We start from the raw sequence: 18,273 nt of genomic DNA, 5'->3' as shown, positions 1-18,273 counted from the left end.
GAAACGGAGCAATAACAATATAACAATAAAAGGCAACCTTTCGTTTTGATTTCTCATATTTTGAAAAACAAAATTTTTATATATAAAATTACAGTATATTCGCAAATAAAAAATAATTTCAAACACAACATATCCATACAATATATCAAAAATAACTTCAAATATATAAAAAAATAAAAATAAACTTTACACTTTTTTTTCTTCTATCTATCACTACTACCCACCACCACTATTCCTACTCACTACCTCTACCATTTTCCCCTTTCTCCTCTTTTCTTTCCCTCCCTCTTCCTCTTCCCATTCTCCTTTTTCCTGCCACATCTCACCTCTCCTCTTCCTTCCTAGATCTGGCCTCGACCATAGGCTATAATCTAGTCACATTGTCGTGACCAGAGGTCTCGATCGATCTCGACCAGATCCGAGGAGGGGGGAAGGGAAGGGGTGACCAGTGGTGCGAAAAAGGGAGAAATAAAGGAAGAAAAATGAAGAATGGGAGGAGGATGATGGAAGAGCAAGGGATGAGGAGGAAGAAAGAGAAAGAGGGGATGGTATTGGTAATTTTAAAAAAATATCACACAAAATTTTAAACTTTTAAAAACTTAAAAATATATTTTAAAAATACCACCAAAAAATATCTAAAGTAAAAAATTTTTCATATACACTGTTACAGTAAAATATTTAAAAAATAATCCAAAAAATAGTTGATTCCAACCGTTTGGAATAGTTATTTTTAGGGGTGCTTTTGAAAAATTTTACTATAATAATGTATATAAAAAATTTTTACTATGAAAACTTTTTAAAATATTTGATATATTATATGAATGAAATACTTTTGGAGTTATTATATATTACTGTAGTATTGTATTTGAAAATTTTGTTTTTGAAAAAAGGTGAATCCAAAAGGAGGAAGTTTGATTTATTCAACGGACTTTTCACTTTAAAAAAAAAAACAAGTTAAAAGCATTCCCCTAATCTCCCACTTCCCAAAAAAAAAAAAGTTATAAGCATTTCCCTTGCTCAAAAATAAAGAAATAAACAGTAAATAAATACTACTCTATAGTTTTATTAACATATCTAGTTAACATATCTAGTCTAGTCTATGCGCGAACGCAAGATGTTTCAATTGAGTTTCAATTGCTGATGTGGCGCATTCTCATTGGTCAATTGATGGTCCTCCTGCAATTGATTGAATTGGTGAATTGAATTGAGGACAGAAATGAGATTTCACCTCCTTATCTACCTATCCAATTACTAGGCCCATGTAGCAGTGACCAGAAACCCTATCGCAACATCTTCTTCTCCAAATTTCAGAGGGCCGCCGTCTGCTTCTCTCGCCAATCCCTCATCGCTCTCCCGAACAAAGAGTACGGTTGAAAGAATTGAATCCAAAAACAAGGACGTTTGAAGAATCTAACTCCAGACTTCAGGTTCTTTATTGCCTCTTAGATTTATTTCCTTTCAATATTTCTTGATTTTTTTCCGGTAACAAGAGAGATAGAGATATATCGAGAGATTGGAGGGCAGAGATAGTAGCAAGCAATCTACTCTTCTTCGAGCCGCCGCCAATGGGGTCTCAGCCTAAGGGATCGGAGGGGGGATCGACGGCTGAAGAATGAGTTGTTTTGGCTCTTGCGGTTTTTTGGTAATACTAGGAGGAGAACACCGCACGATGCGCGGTGTGATTTTTAAATTATAGGTAACTTATTCTCGGAGGTGTGCTAAAAAATTCTGCCTTCACGTGTCACTCTCCAAAAGGGGCGCCTCCTGCCCCTGCCCTATCAAATGTGCATGACTAGTAGAGCTTTATGGAGATATTTCTTTCCTGTTTTAATACGAGTCTTGCCTCTCCAGAACTGTGGAATTGATGAAGGCTTGCTGAAAGACTGGCATTTAAGGAATTGCTTCTGCTTGCATGTGGTTTTGGTCCTGTTGGTTTCAGCTTGAGAAAGTAATAGAGTGAAGAAAGGCCATGGGAGGTGGACGGAAAAATTTGAAGAGGGCTGTTGAGGAAGAGACCTTAACGCTTCAACAAGGGCAAAGCATCATGCAAGTTGTGGACCTGCGGGGCTCCAATCTTATTGAGGTAATATGTCCTTTACATTCATACATCTACAGATGGGCATAGCCGAAGTTTTTCATGTAGTAAGGCTTGACAATGAAGCTTCTATGAGTGATGTAACTATATGTTAGTGATTTTTGCAGATTAGTAGATATTTAGTGGTTGTTAATTCAGTTTTGAATGTATCAAAAGGTAATGGATGCAAAAAGGGAAAGATTGTTAGCTATATTTCCAGCAAAATTTCAAAAGAGCATGTGGATAAAACGAGGTTTGTTCTTTTAAATTTTCCTTTGAAGTGGGGATTTCTAGCATGATTAAAGTTGAGACTTTGATCAAGTTCTTATTTTCTTTTGCGTGAAAAATTGATATATAGGGAACTTTGTGGTGGTTGACGAGACTGGAAGGGAGGAAGCAGCTGAATTTGGTCGGAAAGTAGGTTGCGTTGTTATACAAGTGCTCTTTTATGAACGAGTACGAGTGCTCCAAAAATCTCCTGAATGGTGCGTAGTTTGAGTTTAAGTTTGTTTTGTTTTCTCTTGTTTTTTAATGTTTTGCGCCATGCCTTTGCAAGATAAATTTCTAACATAGTCTGAGAACCTAATGATTTGTTTTTTCAATATTGGCTGGAGATATTACTTAATAGCAAGGGACTTCTGTTCCTATGAATATCTGCCTTGTGGACATTTATACCAAACTTCCAGAAGGTGTGGCAAAGGTGACAAAGTTAGAGATCAATATCTTTGATGTGATTGTTTCACGTTCCTTTTTTTTTGTGTTGGGGGGGGGGGGTTTAAGCCAGTTTATTCTGAGTATTATCAAATTAGTTGTAGTTTCTATGGCTGGATAAAAGTGCTCCTGATTAGGAGCTTAGTAGTGTAAATAGATGCACCATGGTGTTCTAGCTCCATTCTAGCTCTAACTTTCTTAGTATGTAATCCTGGAAGGGCTGCTGTTATTTGTTTGATTACATCTTTAAGGCCACCCCTCCTGCTCGGAACCCGAGGGCTAAACTGACTTTCTGGGTACAACATTCACGCGCCTGCTCACATGCACGCTCAATAAGAAGGATCTTGGTGCTTATGTAATTATTATGCTTGGTGATTATTGCTTGTAACTGTGCAGGCCAGAAGTATTTAAAGCAGCAACTTCAGGAAATTCGAAGCAGGATTTGCAGTCGCACACTTCAAATATGGAGGAGAATGACAATTCAAGTGATGATGATAGACTTCCACCTTTAGAAGCCAATACAAACAGATTGAGACCTTTCCAATCACATTCAGATACAGAGTCAGCTTCAGATTCTGATTCCGAGGCCTGATGCATACTTTTTCCTATTTATTATGCATGGATCTCAAGAGATGACCGGAAAACTTCTTGTAAGAATAGAGGAAAGACGTACTTCTGTCCTGTGATGCTGCTTCATGGTTGAAGCTTCACCAAGTTCAGAGCAATGCGAAATTTTGCAATGTCTGCTATATGTTTTAGGGCTTACTTTCCCACATTTGAGATTTTAAGACGGCAGTACATCATCATACATTATGGTTAAAATTGGACTCATTTTGTGGTGTACCATCATGGTAGGATAATCTTTGAGGTGTTGCGCCCTCTATCAAGTGAGGATTATTTGCAGTTCATGAAAGGCTACTGTGGGATTCTAGCTAGTCATCTGCTGTTTCTTGTACGTCATCTGCTGTTTCTTGTACGTCTGTGCGTGAGAGTCAAAAAAATGAATGGTGTACATGTAAGCGGAGGAAAAATGAGGTAAAATACAAAGAAATCTGAAGCGGTCTTTTCATTCCAATTTTCTTGAAAATAAGCTATTTTCTTCTTCTTGTACCATTGAACTGCTACAATAAAATTAGCCAGCTTTTTAAAAATAGCAAGCTCCTCGTGACAAAATATAATGCTCTATAAGTTCAGCCGATTTAGTCACCCGAGTATCAAAAAATCTTAAACAAATCCTTACATTGGTTGGCCCGAAGAAGGCACGTGTGGTTCACAAATCTAGAATGCAGTCCAAGGAGCGTTTGATAAAATTGAAAATTGAAAATTGAAATCTGAACTATGAATTTATTAAGTTATTGAATTGTTAAGTATTGAATCTAATATATTTGATTGTATATCATATTCAGTAATAAGTAAATAGTTTATCACTTAATTTTGAGTGCAAATTTTGCCTAAAAAATTCAGTGCCAGAAATGTTCAATTTTTTGTTATCAAATGGATCTGAACATGTTGAAATCTGAATTCATTAAATTTAAGTATTGAATGAGGTTATCAAACTGCATCCAACTTCATTTCTCTAAATTAAGGCCAAAGCCAATAAGTGATTCAACAAATTGATTGTAGAGATTGGTGATATTTTACCCCCCAAATAAGTATTTTAACGGTGTCTGAAAGTCACGCCTCCGTAAGAAGATGAAAAGTATGCTCTGGCTATTCTAATGGGCTGCATTCCTGTTTGTCAAGTTAACATGTGTAATGAAAATGCGCACGCTAATTGGGCCGGACAGGGACAAAGTCAGTCAGTCTCCTTAGAAAAAGGAATATCTGGAGCCAATCTATTAAGAAATAAGAAAGAAAGAAAAACTCCTAAAGGCGTAAGAGAGGGTTGAGGTGCACAAGACGATTGAACTTGGAAATATTAGTGGTGGAGTGGATGGTGGGGGTGGTGGAGTGAATTTGGGTTCAAAGCTCAAGTTGTGAACTGAGAAAGGAGAAGTGGGAAAATAAAAATGGCGGGTGTTTCATTGATGAGAGGGATGGTTAATGATGGCTGCTTGTCTATCTTTCATCACCAGTCGCGGCAGGTTTCTTCTTATTAGTCCAAGTTTTATTTATGCTTTCTTTCTCTTTACTGGTGGACGTTATGTTGTCCAATTTCATATGCTAATAAGAATTTTAAATCTTGATTACAGTTAGCGCCAGTAACCGTAAGGGTGTCAAGCAGAAGCAGATCAACAGCAGCGAGAAAGCTTCAATTTCTGTCTAAAAGATCCTCCTTTTATGCTCGATACTCTCAGTCCCGAGATATTTTCACTTCTCGTGTTCAAGGTTGCCCAAACTGTTATCGTATATTGGCTCCATGTCTGCATCCCCACTTTATTGTTTTCTCTATGTAAAAATTTGATTCCTATATTTAAGTTTAATTCTGTTAATTTAGTTGTAGAATCAGATTGCCAGTGGAATTCAAGAAAATAATTTTATCTGGGAATTTGCCCATTTTGATTCTGGATGCATAATTAGTTTGAGTGAAAATTTTTAGTGCATTTCGAGTGTCTGAGAAATTCCTGCTCAATCCTATTCAGGCTCCGGGTTGAGACTTGCGACGGAAGTGTGCTCTGGGAGGAGCTTGATTTTTTGTTGGGTGTTAGTACTTTGTATCAAAGTTGATTTTACCTGGTGAAATGTTGGCCTTCCGCACGAGATATGAATCACAAATTCAAATCAGAAAAAAGAAAGGAAGAAAGAAAATTAAGATACAGAAACACGCCTTATTTTTATCTTATTTCTGTTTAGTTTCTATTCTGAGTTTTTTTTTCCTTCTTATTCTTTCTTTCCTTTAAAACACACCAATTAAGAGAATCCTATATGAATTGTATCTTAATTTGACTCCAGAGTTCATTAGACAAAGGAATTAGAAGAGGAAATGAATCCTGTTTAAGATTTTTTAGTATTTGGATCGATGCTTATTGCTGAAATGGCACTACTATTATACAGTTCTCTTTTACCTTAGAACCCCCATCAATAGACCTTTTCTCTTCTGCCGTTCGTTTTCCTGTCAGAATTTTGTCTCCCCACACTGTGGTGAAGGGGGATGGGGAGAGGGAGGGAAAGCATGTAAATGTGTGTGCGCAACTATTTAAAAATGTATTCTTGTATTAGTCTTTCTTTATTTGGTTGCATAGTGCTATTAAGCATGAACTTCCACAGATCGCATGGAAAAGTTGCCCAAACTGGTAGAGGATATTGTCCAGACATCCTTAAGCACTGGTCCACGTGGAGCCCTAAGGCTAGCTCAAGGCATTCAAGCAGTTCTTGGAGTAGGAAGCGAGTGGCTGGCAGATTTGTCAAAGGTACAGGCAGTTCTATATCTTTGTTATAATTGGTTACATCTTTAGATTTTCTGGTAACTGGTTTGATGTCTTTCTTTCTTCTCTCTTACCTTCCCGTTCTTCCCTCTTCTTCTCTTTATTTTTTCCCCAGGATTTTGCATAGTAAATGAACAAGGAATTTCATTGAAAAGTAATTCTGGGTAATTTTGTCTAGACAGCAAACTCATCCACCACATTACCAACTGAGATGCAGCTTGGATTGTTGTCTCCCCTGTATTTGAGAAGATTATTTGAACGAATGGGTGCAACCTACATCAAACTTGGTCAAGTAAGTAAATAGTAATGCTCACCCAGTTCTTTTTATGTTTTGAAATTTTGAAGTTTGCTTTTTGTGCCTTTTTCATTTTAGGATGATTTTGTTGTAATGCTTGAATTTGTATACATTTACTTGTGGTTCCATTATTATTTGCTTTTTCTTTATGGGTTCTCTCATTTATCTGTACCTTTAAAATTATACAATCAGTTATGCATACATCCACCACATTATACAATCACTCATGTACTGTTTTTCTTGCATTTTGTAGTTCATTGCTTCTGCACCAACATTATTCCCACCGCAATACGTACAGGAATTCCAGTACTGTTTTGACAGAGTACCTGCAGTTCCTTTTGCAGATATTCAAGCAATCTTGCGTGAGGAATTAGGCCAACCAATCGATGCGATCTTTGAGTATGTTGATCCTACCCCACTTGCCTCTGCTTCTATAGCACAGGTCTACTCGGACTTCCCTTTCCATGCTTCATCTTGATAATATTTAATAGTAAAGTCTTAAGAGCTTGATCATTGACTGTCACTCACCCTTTTAACTGTGTACTTTAACTCTCAGGTCCATGGTGCAAGGATAAGAGGCACACAGGAAGATGTAGTGATAAAGGTGTTGAAACCTGGAATTGAAGACACATTAGTGGCAGACCTAAATTTTGTTTATATTGTAGCGCGCATCTTGGAGTTTTTGAGTCCTGAACTGAACCGTGCATCTCTGGTATGATCTTTTCATCATTGCAAAATTCCACTGAATGGGGCAAAACATATTTCCTTGAAACTTCTAAAACATACGTCTTGCAATATACTTAGCTACTACTTACTTTTGTAGTAGAAAGTCATTGGATAGTTCTTAATAGTCAAGTATTTAAATGCAAATTTGGCATAGTCAAAAATCACCTCTTTGACTTACGAATACACCCTAAATGTATAATTACAAACCAAAATATAATCATGTCTTGTGCCAACACTTTTTCTCCTTTGGCAACTTGATTTTTTCCAGATGATTGTTTGACTTTTTTCAGGAGCTTAATTATAATGTAAGGGATATGTATGTGAAGGTTTTGTTTTTATAGGCCTTTCAGTATGCTAATAATTTACTTCTGAGGTCATATACTCTGTCGAAAACAGATTATATGCCAGCATAAACTCATTAACTGTGTGTGAGTGGAAATTTTCTCTCTCCATTCTTTGTTTAACTTTTCCTGTTTAGTGTGAAAGGAGGACAGTGGCATTTCGTTATGCTTGAACATATGTTTCTGTTTTAGGTTGCTATTGTCAAAGATATAAGGGAATCAATGCTTGATGAGGTTGACTTTAAGAAAGAGGCTGCAAATATTGAGTCTTTTAGACGATATTTAGAGGCTATGGGTCTTACAAGACAGGCTACTGCTCCAAAAGTATACCTGCAATACAGTACCAGACGAGTTTTAACAATGGAGAGGCTTTATGGAGTCCCTCTTACAGATTTGGATTCCATCAGTGCCCTTGTTCCAAGTCCAGAAGCCAGTCTTATTACTGCCTTAAATGTGTGGTACGACTTTGTCACAAGTGTAATTCATCTGCTGGCACATGTCAGTTATTTTTGGTATCAAATTTATATCCTGAAGTTTTGTTGTGCATGACTCTTTAGGTTTGGGAGTCTGCTTGCCTGTGAAACCTTTCACGCTGATGTCCATGCAGGCAACTTGTGGTTGCTGCGTGATGGTCGTATTGGGTTTCTTGACTTTGGTATACATGAATTCTCCATCTTTCAGTTTTGTTTGTTTCTTTGTCTCCTTTGTTGCACATCTATCATTTTTCATGATCCTGCATACTTTCCTCTTTTTCTTTAAAATGCTTGGTGACTCTCACTCTTGTTGGCAATGAATGGATTTTTTTAGGGGATACAAGTTTTCAAATATTTTGGCTTAAGATTATTGGAAGATCTTATTGCTTCTGTAACTTTTTTCTTCTCAATAGTTGTTTTATTCATGTATTATAGCTCATACAACCCTACTGTCCCTCGCCCTTCCCCCTCCAGGCTTGCCCCTCTTCTCCTTGACCGCATGCTCATCTGGAGAATTTGCATTGGTGATGCTAAAAATGGGTGTCTCGTGCCTGCGTGTTGGGTCAAATGTTCAATATCTTTAGTTTTAAGGTCTAGAGAAATCAGTTATAAAAGCAAGGAGATCTGCCCATCAATAGGATTGTTATCACATTTTCAGTTTACTGTTTAAGGGCCACTGTTTAACTGTCTTTCATGTTGTATAAAACAAAGGCTTATCCTACACAAATCAGAATACTTTAGCCTGATGGCATCTTGTTTAATTTATCTTAGAAATTTGCTTCAAGTTGCAGCTGAGAATGTTACACACACTTGGTTATTAGTTCACAAATTCTGCTCTTCCCAGAAAACCTTTTACCTTCTTATTTGCATATGTTCAGTTAAATTATTACTTTCCTGAATCATCATGTATCATCTTTCCTTTGCAACTTATGAGTCATGAAACAAAATGGATGGTGCTGTACAGGAATTGTTGGGCGCATATCTCCAAAGACATGGGCTGCTATGGAAATATTCTTGCAATCGTTGGCAACTGAAGATTACAACTCAATGGCATCGGCCTTGATTGACATGGATGCTACAAACAAGGATGTTGATTCAATGGCCTTTGCAAGAGATCTTGAAAAGATATTTTCTTCAATACAGGTATATATTGCATGTGGCCACAGCTACACTTGTCTCTTGTCAAAGTGTAAGACACCCCCCACCAACCCCTCCCCCCCCTCCCCCAAAAAAAAAAAAAAAAAAAAAAAAAAAAAACCCCCAACCCCCAAAAAAAAAAAATCTATGCAGCCTGAGAAGTATATCTGTGCTTAGTATATTTTTGTCCTCAAGTCCATGCAGGTTACTACTCATGGACCATGATGGCGAGATCTTGATGGACAGCCTGAAACTTTGATATAAATAATACCATTGTGTTTATTAGGTTAAAATCAGAATCATATGTGTAAGAAGAGAAGAAATTACATGTTTTTTAGTCTGAAGAGTACTGAATGACTATTCTTCTGTATAGTAGCTGTGCATACTTAAGCTATGTTTTAAGAATTTAACTTGTGAAGACAATATTTTGCTTTGATGTTAGCTCTGATGGATGACTATGCTAAGGATCCACTAGTATTGATGCTACAAGGCATTTAGTATGTCATGATTTTGATGTAATATTACTTCAAATCAGATCATCATTTTCTGATTATAGTTTCCCATATTCTGGTGCAGGATTTGGATACAGAAATTGTTGTTGCAACTGCCAGGGGTCCAAATACAAGCACAACGGCTGTTGCTGCAAATGTAATTGTAGATGAGAGGCAAATGAATGCTCTATTTCTTGATTTGGTAAGTATCAACCTTCAATTCTGTCATCTCATAGCGCAGCAACTTGCCTTAGGCTTGTAAATCTTGCAGAACGAGGCCCCAATTGCACAAAGACAGATGATGAACCTACAAGTTGGAATATGAGGTCTCAATCGCTCTTATAGTGACTGAGATGGCATTAGGTAGTTTAGTAATTGATGTGGCTAGATGTCTTCCTCCTTCAGAGCTGGGGTGGGTGATATTTGCTTGCCTACCAATAGAACGTCACTGTGTGCTGTGTTGCGTCTAAAAAATGAGAGGATGAAAATGTATAACGTTTCTATACTAAAGGGGAAAACTGAAGTGAAAGGGAAAGTTGTTAAAAACTCCTCCTGAGCCAGTTTTTTTCTCCTTGAATGGAGTTGGATTTGATGAAACCAAATTGACCTTTGTGCTTCACTCTAAACTGAGAAAAATTGTGGGGAAAAAAGTGCAGAAATTTCCTTTTATTTAGTGTATATTTCTCAGTTCCCTAACTGCACTTTCGTCTACCTTCATTATACCAGACAAAGAGTAACGTAGTTAAATACCCTCCCACCTATGCAAATAATGTCCCCCGCCGCCCGCTTACATGCCAAATGAAGTCTAAATACCAGAAATTTCTTTTGCATCAGCTTGCCTGCTTCCTCAAATCCAAAGTATCTGACTTGTATTTTCTTTGTCCAATAGGTTCGAGTTAGTGAATCATATGGATTGAGATTTCCTCGGGAGTTTGCACTCCTAATGAAGCAGCTTCTTTACTTCGACCGGTATACTAGGTTGTTGGCTCCCAATTTGGACATGCTTCGGGATCAGAGGATCACCATTGTCCCAAATCAAAGAAGCAGGCGTATCTACTAGCGGCCGCTTTCTTGTCACTGAAACTAAATTGCAGATATCATACAAGAGAATCATCGGCTTGTTGTACAAATAGAACAAAAGAAATTATACCTGATTGCCATAAAGAAACCTGGCTGAAACAGAATATTTTTGGCGGTGTAGATGCCTCGACCAATTTCAGTTGAGTTATTGTAACGATGCATGAGACGTGAAATGCAGAAGGTTGTCCGTGCCCATATAATGTTGCCACTTATCAGAACACAGTAACTTTAATTTCCATATCCAAACTTTGTGCCAATTGATATTGTGGTCTGTTCCAAAGATTTGTCTGTTCTGTTGTACGTTTGATCTACAGCAAAAGATCCTTGTCCTTTCCGGTGGAAATTTCCCTTCATCCCTCGGTTTATGTGTTCTTCCAACTGGGTGCTTGTAGTTACCGTGCCTGCCTGCATCTTTTCCCACCATCAACAAAATGTCGTGCTTTTACTAGGGTAATATTGGGTCTAATAGTTTAAAAAGTTCCAAACGTTGATGAATTCTGGGACGATGAGAAGCTGTACTATCCAACTCTTTTGGATAAAAAGACTAATCCAGACAAGCACGACGACGAAATATTTGTGAACATCCAATATTTTGAGAAACTTTTGTTGCTTATGGGATTTTCGAGGAGGAAAAATGCAATCAAGCTTCAACAGATATCTGCTGACGGTTAACAGCAGCGGTCTTTAAAGGCAACAACCTCGGGAGTGTTTGGCGACGATTCCGCTCTCGGGTTCAACATTTTACTGCAATTGTATGTGTACAGGACCTACAATTGACACCATGATTCCAGGATTTGATTATCGTTTCCACTAGGATCTGGCTACTCTATTCCTCCGACGATACATGAAACAACACCATTGACCAATTTTATTCCCAAATACCTGTTTCCCCTCTGCCTCCTTCAAAACCAGAACATCTGCAGATGCCGTTCTTCTGGCAAAATCCTTGCATGCATGCATGGCTTTTACAGCTCCATGCTTATTGAAATACTATAGCCAGATACAGTGCATAGTTTCGACTTTAAAGTGCACAATAACATACATAATTGATGCGAAACGCCTCTCTATAAGTTGGTAAAAAATCTATCTAGCGTAGGTGACGAGAGTCTGAGAATTGAGCCATTTATGCACACCCAATATTATCGAAACAAATCAATAAAAAAATCGTTTGACAGCATAGTGAATCTATACATACAACACTTGATCTGCATTCTATACACTACCACCAGGGCAATTTCTTTCCTTCGGATCACTATACAGTACAAGCTATATATGTTTAATGACTTGTGATGTTGGACTATATATGTTTAGCATATCTTAGAGAATCTTCGAGTCAAGTAGACACTCTTCTTCCAAAACTGTCCTTTTATCTTAATATAGCTAGAACTAGAAGAGCTCCAAACTTCTTTTTCTCTCGTCAGAAAGCTGAGGTGACCTTTTGGATCATGTTTTCTTCTTCAAATGATTGATGCGTTAGATTTTCATAACAGCACTTGGCGACGAATAACCCATAAGCCGATGCAGTGGAGATCCTCCTAACGGTGGAAGTTGCCTGATTCCTGAGGATGACTTTCGCTGCTTGGATCTCTTGAACGAAGGTCCCACTGGTTCAAGGTTCTCTACCGAGTTGGTGTGCAGCTTCTGACACTCGCCCACTGTGGACTTCATCTTTCTATCATCCAAGGGCACGACAGAATTACCAGATGATATGTCTCTATTTCGACAACTTCTTTCAACAGGATGAACTGGGGGTGTGATTAGTGAGGGCTCACCTTCAGTGGAGAAACTTCTGTCAAAGGATATTCCGTAATCATCAGTACATGAAAGAGGTTCAGCATATGGAGTGTCATTGGATTGAGAGGTGGATGCCCAGTTCCTTTGACGAATGGATCCACAGGAGTCATCATCGACCACACTGGGAGGAGGGGCTACAGCATCAGCAATGCGTGGTACTAGATGTGTGCTGCTCTGAAGTGAAAACTTCATAATCTTTCTGCAAGTATTGCATCTTAACTTATGGCACCGCCTTCCTGAGAGGAGAAAATCTGCAGGCAGATGAAGCAATGCAGAGCAATGATAACATGCAACAATAGGGGTTCCACCAGCTACAGGCCTAACATGTCGCTTTGCCAAGTGATATCTCTCTCGCAAATGGAATTTTTGAATCTCATTATCTCTATGCCACTGCTCATCAGACTTGGTTTGTCGATCCCAAACAGAGAACTCAGAGCTATTATAATGCTGAGGACTTGAGGATGTGGAACACTGGCCATTGTAACATGTACTGCTGTGGGACATACAGTGGACTTTATTACAGCATAATGAATGTGAAGGTAACTGTACAGAGCATTGCCAGTCATGAGGATGATGGTGCAAATATGCACGTTCAATTTGGCGCCTGTAATCTGCAGCATCTCCTGAAAAAGCCGCTCTTGGGACTCTATGAAACTGGGGCAAGCCTTTCCATTGACTAAACCTTCCAGGATATCTGGAATACTGTAAATCAGCAGATACTCCCTCCAAAGGTGCCAAGCGACGATTGTAAAACAATGGATTATACTTGTCCTCCCTGATAACTGAAGAAGGAAACCTACTGTTTGATATATGCATTCTGTTGAGCTCATCTTTCAGTTCATGTACCATTCTTAACAGCTCCAGTTTGTCTGGTTCAGTGTAAGATGGTGCATCGGCTGCACAAAAATCTGATTGATGCTGGAAAACACTGAATGGATGATGCGATAAATTCCCTTTTCTATGGCCATTCAAAGGGTACCTTGGAATAGATGGAAGCTTAGAAACATGCTGATCATTGTCCTCTCTTATTCTACTTCCACTAGAATGGCTGTAACTTCTGGGGTCATGCAAACCATCCTGGTGAATTTTGTATTTCATGGTAGAATGATTCTTCTCTGGCAAAATTGAGGACTTCCTTGCCAGGTTCTGTACCTCTGACCCAGGTCCAAGAATTGCTTGGTCTTGCATCCCAAGGTTGCTGCTCAGAACATCATTTGCTGAAGGTCCAAATTCCCTTTGCAACCTACTGGAGTTGTTCATGTTTTGCTTTAACTTTCTTTTGGGGGGTTTTGAGAACCGGCCAGGAAACCGGGACTCAAACCCATCATAGGAAGATGCACTACCATCATCACCATAGTAGCTTTTGGTTGGAGACTTGGACAAATTTATATTCTTCCGACCAAGCTCAGAGCTCAAATTGACTAGTGGCAGATTATCCAAAACGTCCTCAGAGCTTGCATGTACAAAACCTCGGGATTTCATTCTCTGAGAGGCTCCAAGGTGTTGATCACCAGGAGAGTCAACATTGTACAATGGAATAGTCTGATCCAGGGGATTTTCATCAGTGTCACTTGCATCAGTTTCCTTGCCATCCAACAAATCTTCTGTATCAAAGCTACCAAGGACATGACCACCTAAGTTGTCTTGCACTTCTGAGTTTGCTTCTATTAATGCTGATAGTTTTTCAGGGACAGTCACAGCAGATGAAGAAATTTCCAGGGAGGCACTGTCATTTTTTGGAAACTCCTTACTGTGACCTTCAAAGTTGCATTCTTTGTCAACATGTTGCATGACACATTTACTTTGATCCCTTTCTTCCAATGCATTACCTTTTGGAGAACAATCATTCTCATCAAGCTTACCTTCTGTCAGTAAAGAAACTTTACTGAGGAAGTTGGTATCCTTGTCCTGCTCCTGGTTGCAATCTTCACGTGCCATTTGTTCCATTCTTGCACAATTATCTGTCGTCCTATTGCTAAGTCCGAATGCCATGATTGCTTGATGTTCTGGCGATGAATCGTCCGTCTCATGGCATGGGAACTCCAATGAACTATAAAAGCCATCAGAAGAGCTTCTACCTCTACTCCTGTTCCTTTTGGAATCACCAAACTGATTTTCATATCTGTGCATATCCTGGTCTGCATTATGTGTATCCTGGTCATAATCACATTGATCTTGTTCAATCTGTTCCCCAGTGCTTGGTGACAAATCTCCATTTTCTCGAGAAGTAAGGCATAGTGAATTAGGCAACCCATGAGAAAAAATTGTCACCAGGCTGCTTCCCATTGGAATCACTGAACTGATTTTCGTACTTGTTTGTATCGTGGTCTGCATTATGTGTTTCCTGTTCTGCATTATGATCACATTGAGCTTGTTCAATCGGTTCCCTTATCTGTCCCCCAATGCTTGGTGATAAATCTCCATTTTCTCGAGAATTAAGGCACGGTGAACTAGGAAACTCATGAGAAAAAATTTTGTCACCAGGCTGCTTCCCTTTGGAATCACCGAACTGATTTTCATACTTGTGTATATCCTGGTCTGCATTATGTGTTTCCTGTTCTGCATTATGATCACATTGAGCTTGCTCAATCGGTGCCCTTATCTGTCCCCCAATGCTTGGTGATAAATCTCCATTTTGTTGAGAAGTAAGGCGCGGTGAACTAGGAAACTCATGAGAAAAAATTTTGTCACCAGGCTGCTTCCCAGTGGAATCACCGAACTGATTTCCATACTTGTGTATATCCTGGTCTGCATTATGTGTTTCCTGTTCTGCATTATGATCACATTGAGCTTGTTCAATCTGTTCCCCAGTGACTGGTGACAAATCTCCATTTTCTCGAGAAGTAAGATGCAGTGAATTAGGAAGCTCATGAGAAAAAGTTTTGTCACCAGACTGCTTCCCATTGCAGTCTGAAAAATGATCTTCTTTCCTGTCATTGCTTGTATCTGGTGACGACCCTCCTGCAGAACTAGTTGCTCCATGATTAAGTCTGCTGATGTCTTTCTGATCTGGTGCATAATCCAGTTCCCTTTTTCCTTCTACATGAGTACCATCACTGCTGAATCTTGTGTCTTTGGTGTCAGTTTTGAACTTCTTCGCTGCTTGAGGACACATATTGTTATCAGGAAACCATATCTAAATACTACTGCTTACTACAAACTGAAAGCACTAAAATATGCCCTATCTAGTTAGCTTATGAAATCCAACTAATTGTGATCAATACTAAATATATAATATGAGGATGAATCATGTTTTAGCACCTCAACATAAACCCCTGATTTCATCTTGAAATATTATCACATCATGAACATAAAATTTGATTATGCTAGATGGTACAAATGAAAACATTTCCAATTGGATCTAGGACAATGCAAGCTGGAACATTTTATGAGGTAAGCTCATGTCCTTTGTAGCCCTAATATACAGACAACATACATGTAACCAACTACATAGAATTAAATGCATGTTTGTGGGTTCACATATGTACAGAAATGTATCAGCTTTTAGCTTGCTGCTTTTTTTGTAATAAACAGATCTGTTCGTCCTTTTATGATGGCAATATGAACTACGTAAACAGGAGTGGATAAATATTTGATTACCTTGCAGAACAGCACCACATCCTCCACACTTGTATACGGGGATATCTGGTTCTTGAAGAAGCTGTCTGCATCCGGGACATCTAACCAGTCGAATTTTGGCAGTCATTTGATTAGTCATGTTCAGTGGAGTACTCGGCTCAATTTTGAGAGTTAAGAGGACTTGAATCACCAAAATCTGGCAACAAAAAGGAGAAAATAATGGTAAATCTGAAGGCTCCTTGTATTACCTAAATACCAAATCACGGAAGGTAAGCATGAAAAAGTAAGAAATTAGGATAAAAGAATCGCAAGATAACAAATAGCAAGCAAGAAATGACATCCAGAGAGGGGGGAATGAAAGTGCAGGTAATTCATCAAACATGTAACTAAAAGATACATGTCAGAGACAGAGTGCTGTCAAAATCAAGAACTCGAGAAGGCAGATGTTATAAGAATGATGCAGCACGGATAGGTTAGTGAAACCACAGGCCATATGGCTAAAGTCGCAAACATACAAATGGAACAGATCATCAATAAAAATTTAGGGCAAAAGGAGGTATACAAATGAATGTTGACTACTAACCAAATCTAAAGGAAGGGATCAAGCAGCCAGATTAAGCAAATGTAACACATACTACTCACTAACAGATTAATAAACTCATTTAAATGATAGGTGGTACACTCCTACGTCCTTTTCTTTTCAAATTTAAGCCAAAAATAAATAAATAAAGTTATCGTGACAGCTACTCCTGTGCTCCGGCCTTCAAATATTCAATTTATAACTAAGAGTTAATTCTGAACCTTAAAAAGTGCACGAGGAATGAAATCAGTGGCAAGTGATAAGATATTACTGGTAGGTAGTTTCTTCTATACCCAGAGTTCATCACAGAGAGCCATATAAATTTTAAACTTGCAACTTTACAAGCTGAAACATGTCAAGATTAAAACAAGAGAACAAAAAAGTTATTTTTAAGTATTCATTATTCATATAAACCACTACCAACCCCAGAAAAGACTTGATCATGCATATTGGGAGTCAAGCAGAAAAGTGCTCTTATTTAAAGTTGAGGGCAAATTATGTAGTGGGGAAATATCATTTCTAATGACAGCATAAGAATTCACATGAGCAGGTGACAAAAGCAAATCCACCAAAAAACTTGATGTTGCAAACTGTAATTGAGCGATGGAAACTAGTCAATGAAAGAGCCCTTTTCAGCAAACGTTAAATCAGATGAAATTGCACCTCATCATACGGTTCAATAATCAAAAGCTCACCTTTTTCCAGTTGAAGCAACCTCAAGGAGATGAAGGGTAAGTAATTCCAGAGACATCCAAAAAATCCACCTCCACCTTCACAATTATAGGATATCCAATATTCCAATCCAACAAAACGAAACTACAAGCCAATGCAAGCAAGCGAGTCAAAAGTCAAGGAAAGAGAAATGAAGAACGAGGCAAACAAGGAAAAGGGCTCGACGGAGAAATCCCCAGAAATCTTTTCTTTCACGCAAAGAGCACGAGCTTCTTGAAGCACCAATAATTCTCATTCTTCTCTTGGTTCGTGTTCTTCCGGTTCTTATTTGGTTTCACATCTTTTACAAGTTAGTACTAGTAAAAAGGAGAGTAATATAGCGTGTTAGAGAAGGTTCTTTGTCAACCCAAAAGTCCAATCTTGAGTCCTTTTATCTGACTGGGAATACTCGCCTTGCTCTTCAGGCAGGAATCCCAGCACCGTTGGTTTGAAATGGAGAAAAGGAAAATGAGAAAAAACAAATGAGAGAGATACTCCAAGTCTTCCCTTCCGCGGAGATTAGCGCACCCGCTTTCCGGTCCTTTTTTCTCTAGACATTACCAAGTCAACTAGGACTGGAGCTTCTCGTTAGCTAAAAATTAATAATATATTATATTCATAGTAAAATAGAAAAAAAAATTCTTGGATGGCAGCTATTATTCTGTTTTGGCAATGTCAAAGCCGATGTAGATTCTGTTGTATTAATCTTTTTCCTCCCCTCCCCCCTCCTTTTTCTCTTTGGTGTCTTGGGTTTCACGATGTTTAGTACTATAAAATTCTGAGATTCGTAAACTGCCCATTTAGATTGTTATTTTATGAAATTTTTGTAAAAAATATATATATTATAGTGATTTAATGTATATAAAATAAGAAAAGTGATTGAAAAATATGTTCATAAAAAATGTAAAAAAAATTT

The 18,273-nt window shown here is 38.3% G+C and overlaps 3 protein-coding genes across 7 annotated transcripts; 2 read left to right on the top strand and 1 right to left on the bottom strand.

Annotated features, from left to right (window-relative positions):
- The first annotated feature begins 1,282 nt into the window (after window positions 1-1,282).
- LOC113730232 (uncharacterized) lies at window positions 1,283-3,698 on the top strand. Of its 3 annotated transcripts, none has more exons than XM_027254784.2 (5): window positions 1,283-1,427; window positions 1,852-2,083; window positions 2,252-2,327; window positions 2,433-2,559; window positions 3,182-3,698. In XM_027254784.2, exons 2-5 carry the CDS (start codon window positions 1,970-1,972, stop codon window positions 3,375-3,377), a joined length of 513 nt encoding a protein of 170 aa, XP_027110585.1. In that variant the 5' UTR covers window positions 1,283-1,427; window positions 1,852-1,969; the 3' UTR covers window positions 3,378-3,698. The 3 variants fall into 3 exon arrangements, with proteins under 3 accessions (XP_027110585.1, XP_027110583.1, XP_027110586.1); XM_027254782.2 differs by having other exon boundaries at window positions 1,283-1,696; XM_027254785.2 differs by lacking the exon at window positions 1,283-1,427 and having other exon boundaries at window positions 1,944-2,083; window positions 2,203-2,327.
- Window positions 3,699-4,654: 956 nt separating this feature from the next.
- On the top strand, window positions 4,655-10,950 carry LOC113730231 (uncharacterized aarF domain-containing protein kinase At5g05200, chloroplastic-like). Of its 2 annotated transcripts, none has more exons than XM_027254781.2 (11): window positions 4,655-4,869; window positions 4,978-5,113; window positions 5,993-6,135; window positions 6,329-6,442; window positions 6,699-6,887; window positions 7,002-7,157; window positions 7,705-7,970; window positions 8,070-8,167; window positions 8,950-9,128; window positions 9,699-9,815; window positions 10,503-10,950. In XM_027254781.2, exons 1-11 carry the CDS (start codon window positions 4,795-4,797, stop codon window positions 10,671-10,673), a joined length of 1,644 nt encoding a protein of 547 aa, XP_027110582.1. In that variant the 5' UTR covers window positions 4,655-4,794; the 3' UTR covers window positions 10,674-10,950. The 2 variants fall into 2 exon arrangements, with proteins under 2 accessions (XP_027110582.1, XP_071934380.1); XM_072078279.1 differs by having other exon boundaries at window positions 4,724-4,865.
- An 882-nt stretch (window positions 10,951-11,832) lies between these two features.
- Window positions 11,833-18,031, bottom strand: LOC113730230 (uncharacterized). Of its 2 annotated transcripts, XM_072078278.1 has the most exons (4): window positions 17,342-17,806; window positions 16,088-16,262; window positions 12,466-15,586; window positions 11,833-12,365 (listed from the first exon to the last, which is right to left on the bottom strand). In XM_072078278.1, the coding sequence occupies exons 3-4, from the start codon at window positions 14,840-14,842 to the stop codon at window positions 12,358-12,360; spliced, it is 2,385 nt and encodes a 794-aa protein (XP_071934379.1). In that variant the 5' UTR covers window positions 14,843-15,586; window positions 16,088-16,262; window positions 17,342-17,806; the 3' UTR covers window positions 11,833-12,357. The 2 variants fall into 2 exon arrangements, with proteins under 2 accessions (XP_071934379.1, XP_027110580.2); XM_027254779.2 differs by having other exon boundaries at window positions 11,833-15,586; window positions 17,342-18,031.
- Window positions 18,032-18,273: the final 242 nt, after the last annotated feature.

This window comes from Coffea arabica, chromosome 2e (assembly GCF_036785885.1).
Source record: "Coffea arabica cultivar ET-39 chromosome 2e, Coffea Arabica ET-39 HiFi, whole genome shotgun sequence".
NCBI classification, from domain to species: Eukaryota; Viridiplantae; Streptophyta; class Magnoliopsida; order Gentianales; family Rubiaceae; genus Coffea; species Coffea arabica.
The sequence above is the reverse complement of the archived record's forward strand: the minus strand, read 5'-3'. Positions and strand labels throughout refer to the sequence as shown.

Coding starts and splice junctions, on each gene's coding strand:
- LOC113730232 (XM_027254784.2), top strand. CDS start 1,970: ATGGGAGGTGGACGGAAAAATTTGAAGAGGGCTGTTGAGGAAGAGACC. Junction 2,084..2,251: donor GGGGCTCCAATCTTATTGAG/GTAATATGTCCT, acceptor ATGTATCAAAAG/GTAATGGATGCAAAAAGGGA. Junction 2,560..3,181: donor CTCCAAAAATCTCCTGAATG/GTGCGTAGTTTG, acceptor GTAACTGTGCAG/GCCAGAAGTATTTAAAGCAG.
- LOC113730231 (XM_027254781.2), top strand. CDS start 4,795: ATGGCGGGTGTTTCATTGATGAGAGGGATGGTTAATGATGGCTGCTTG. Junction 7,158..7,704: donor AACTGAACCGTGCATCTCTG/GTATGATCTTTT, acceptor TTTCTGTTTTAG/GTTGCTATTGTCAAAGATAT. Junction 9,129..9,698: donor AGATATTTTCTTCAATACAG/GTATATATTGCA, acceptor ATTCTGGTGCAG/GATTTGGATACAGAAATTGT.
- LOC113730230 (XM_027254779.2), bottom strand. CDS start 14,842: ATGCAGAACAGGAAACACATAATGCAGACCACGATACAAACAAGTACG.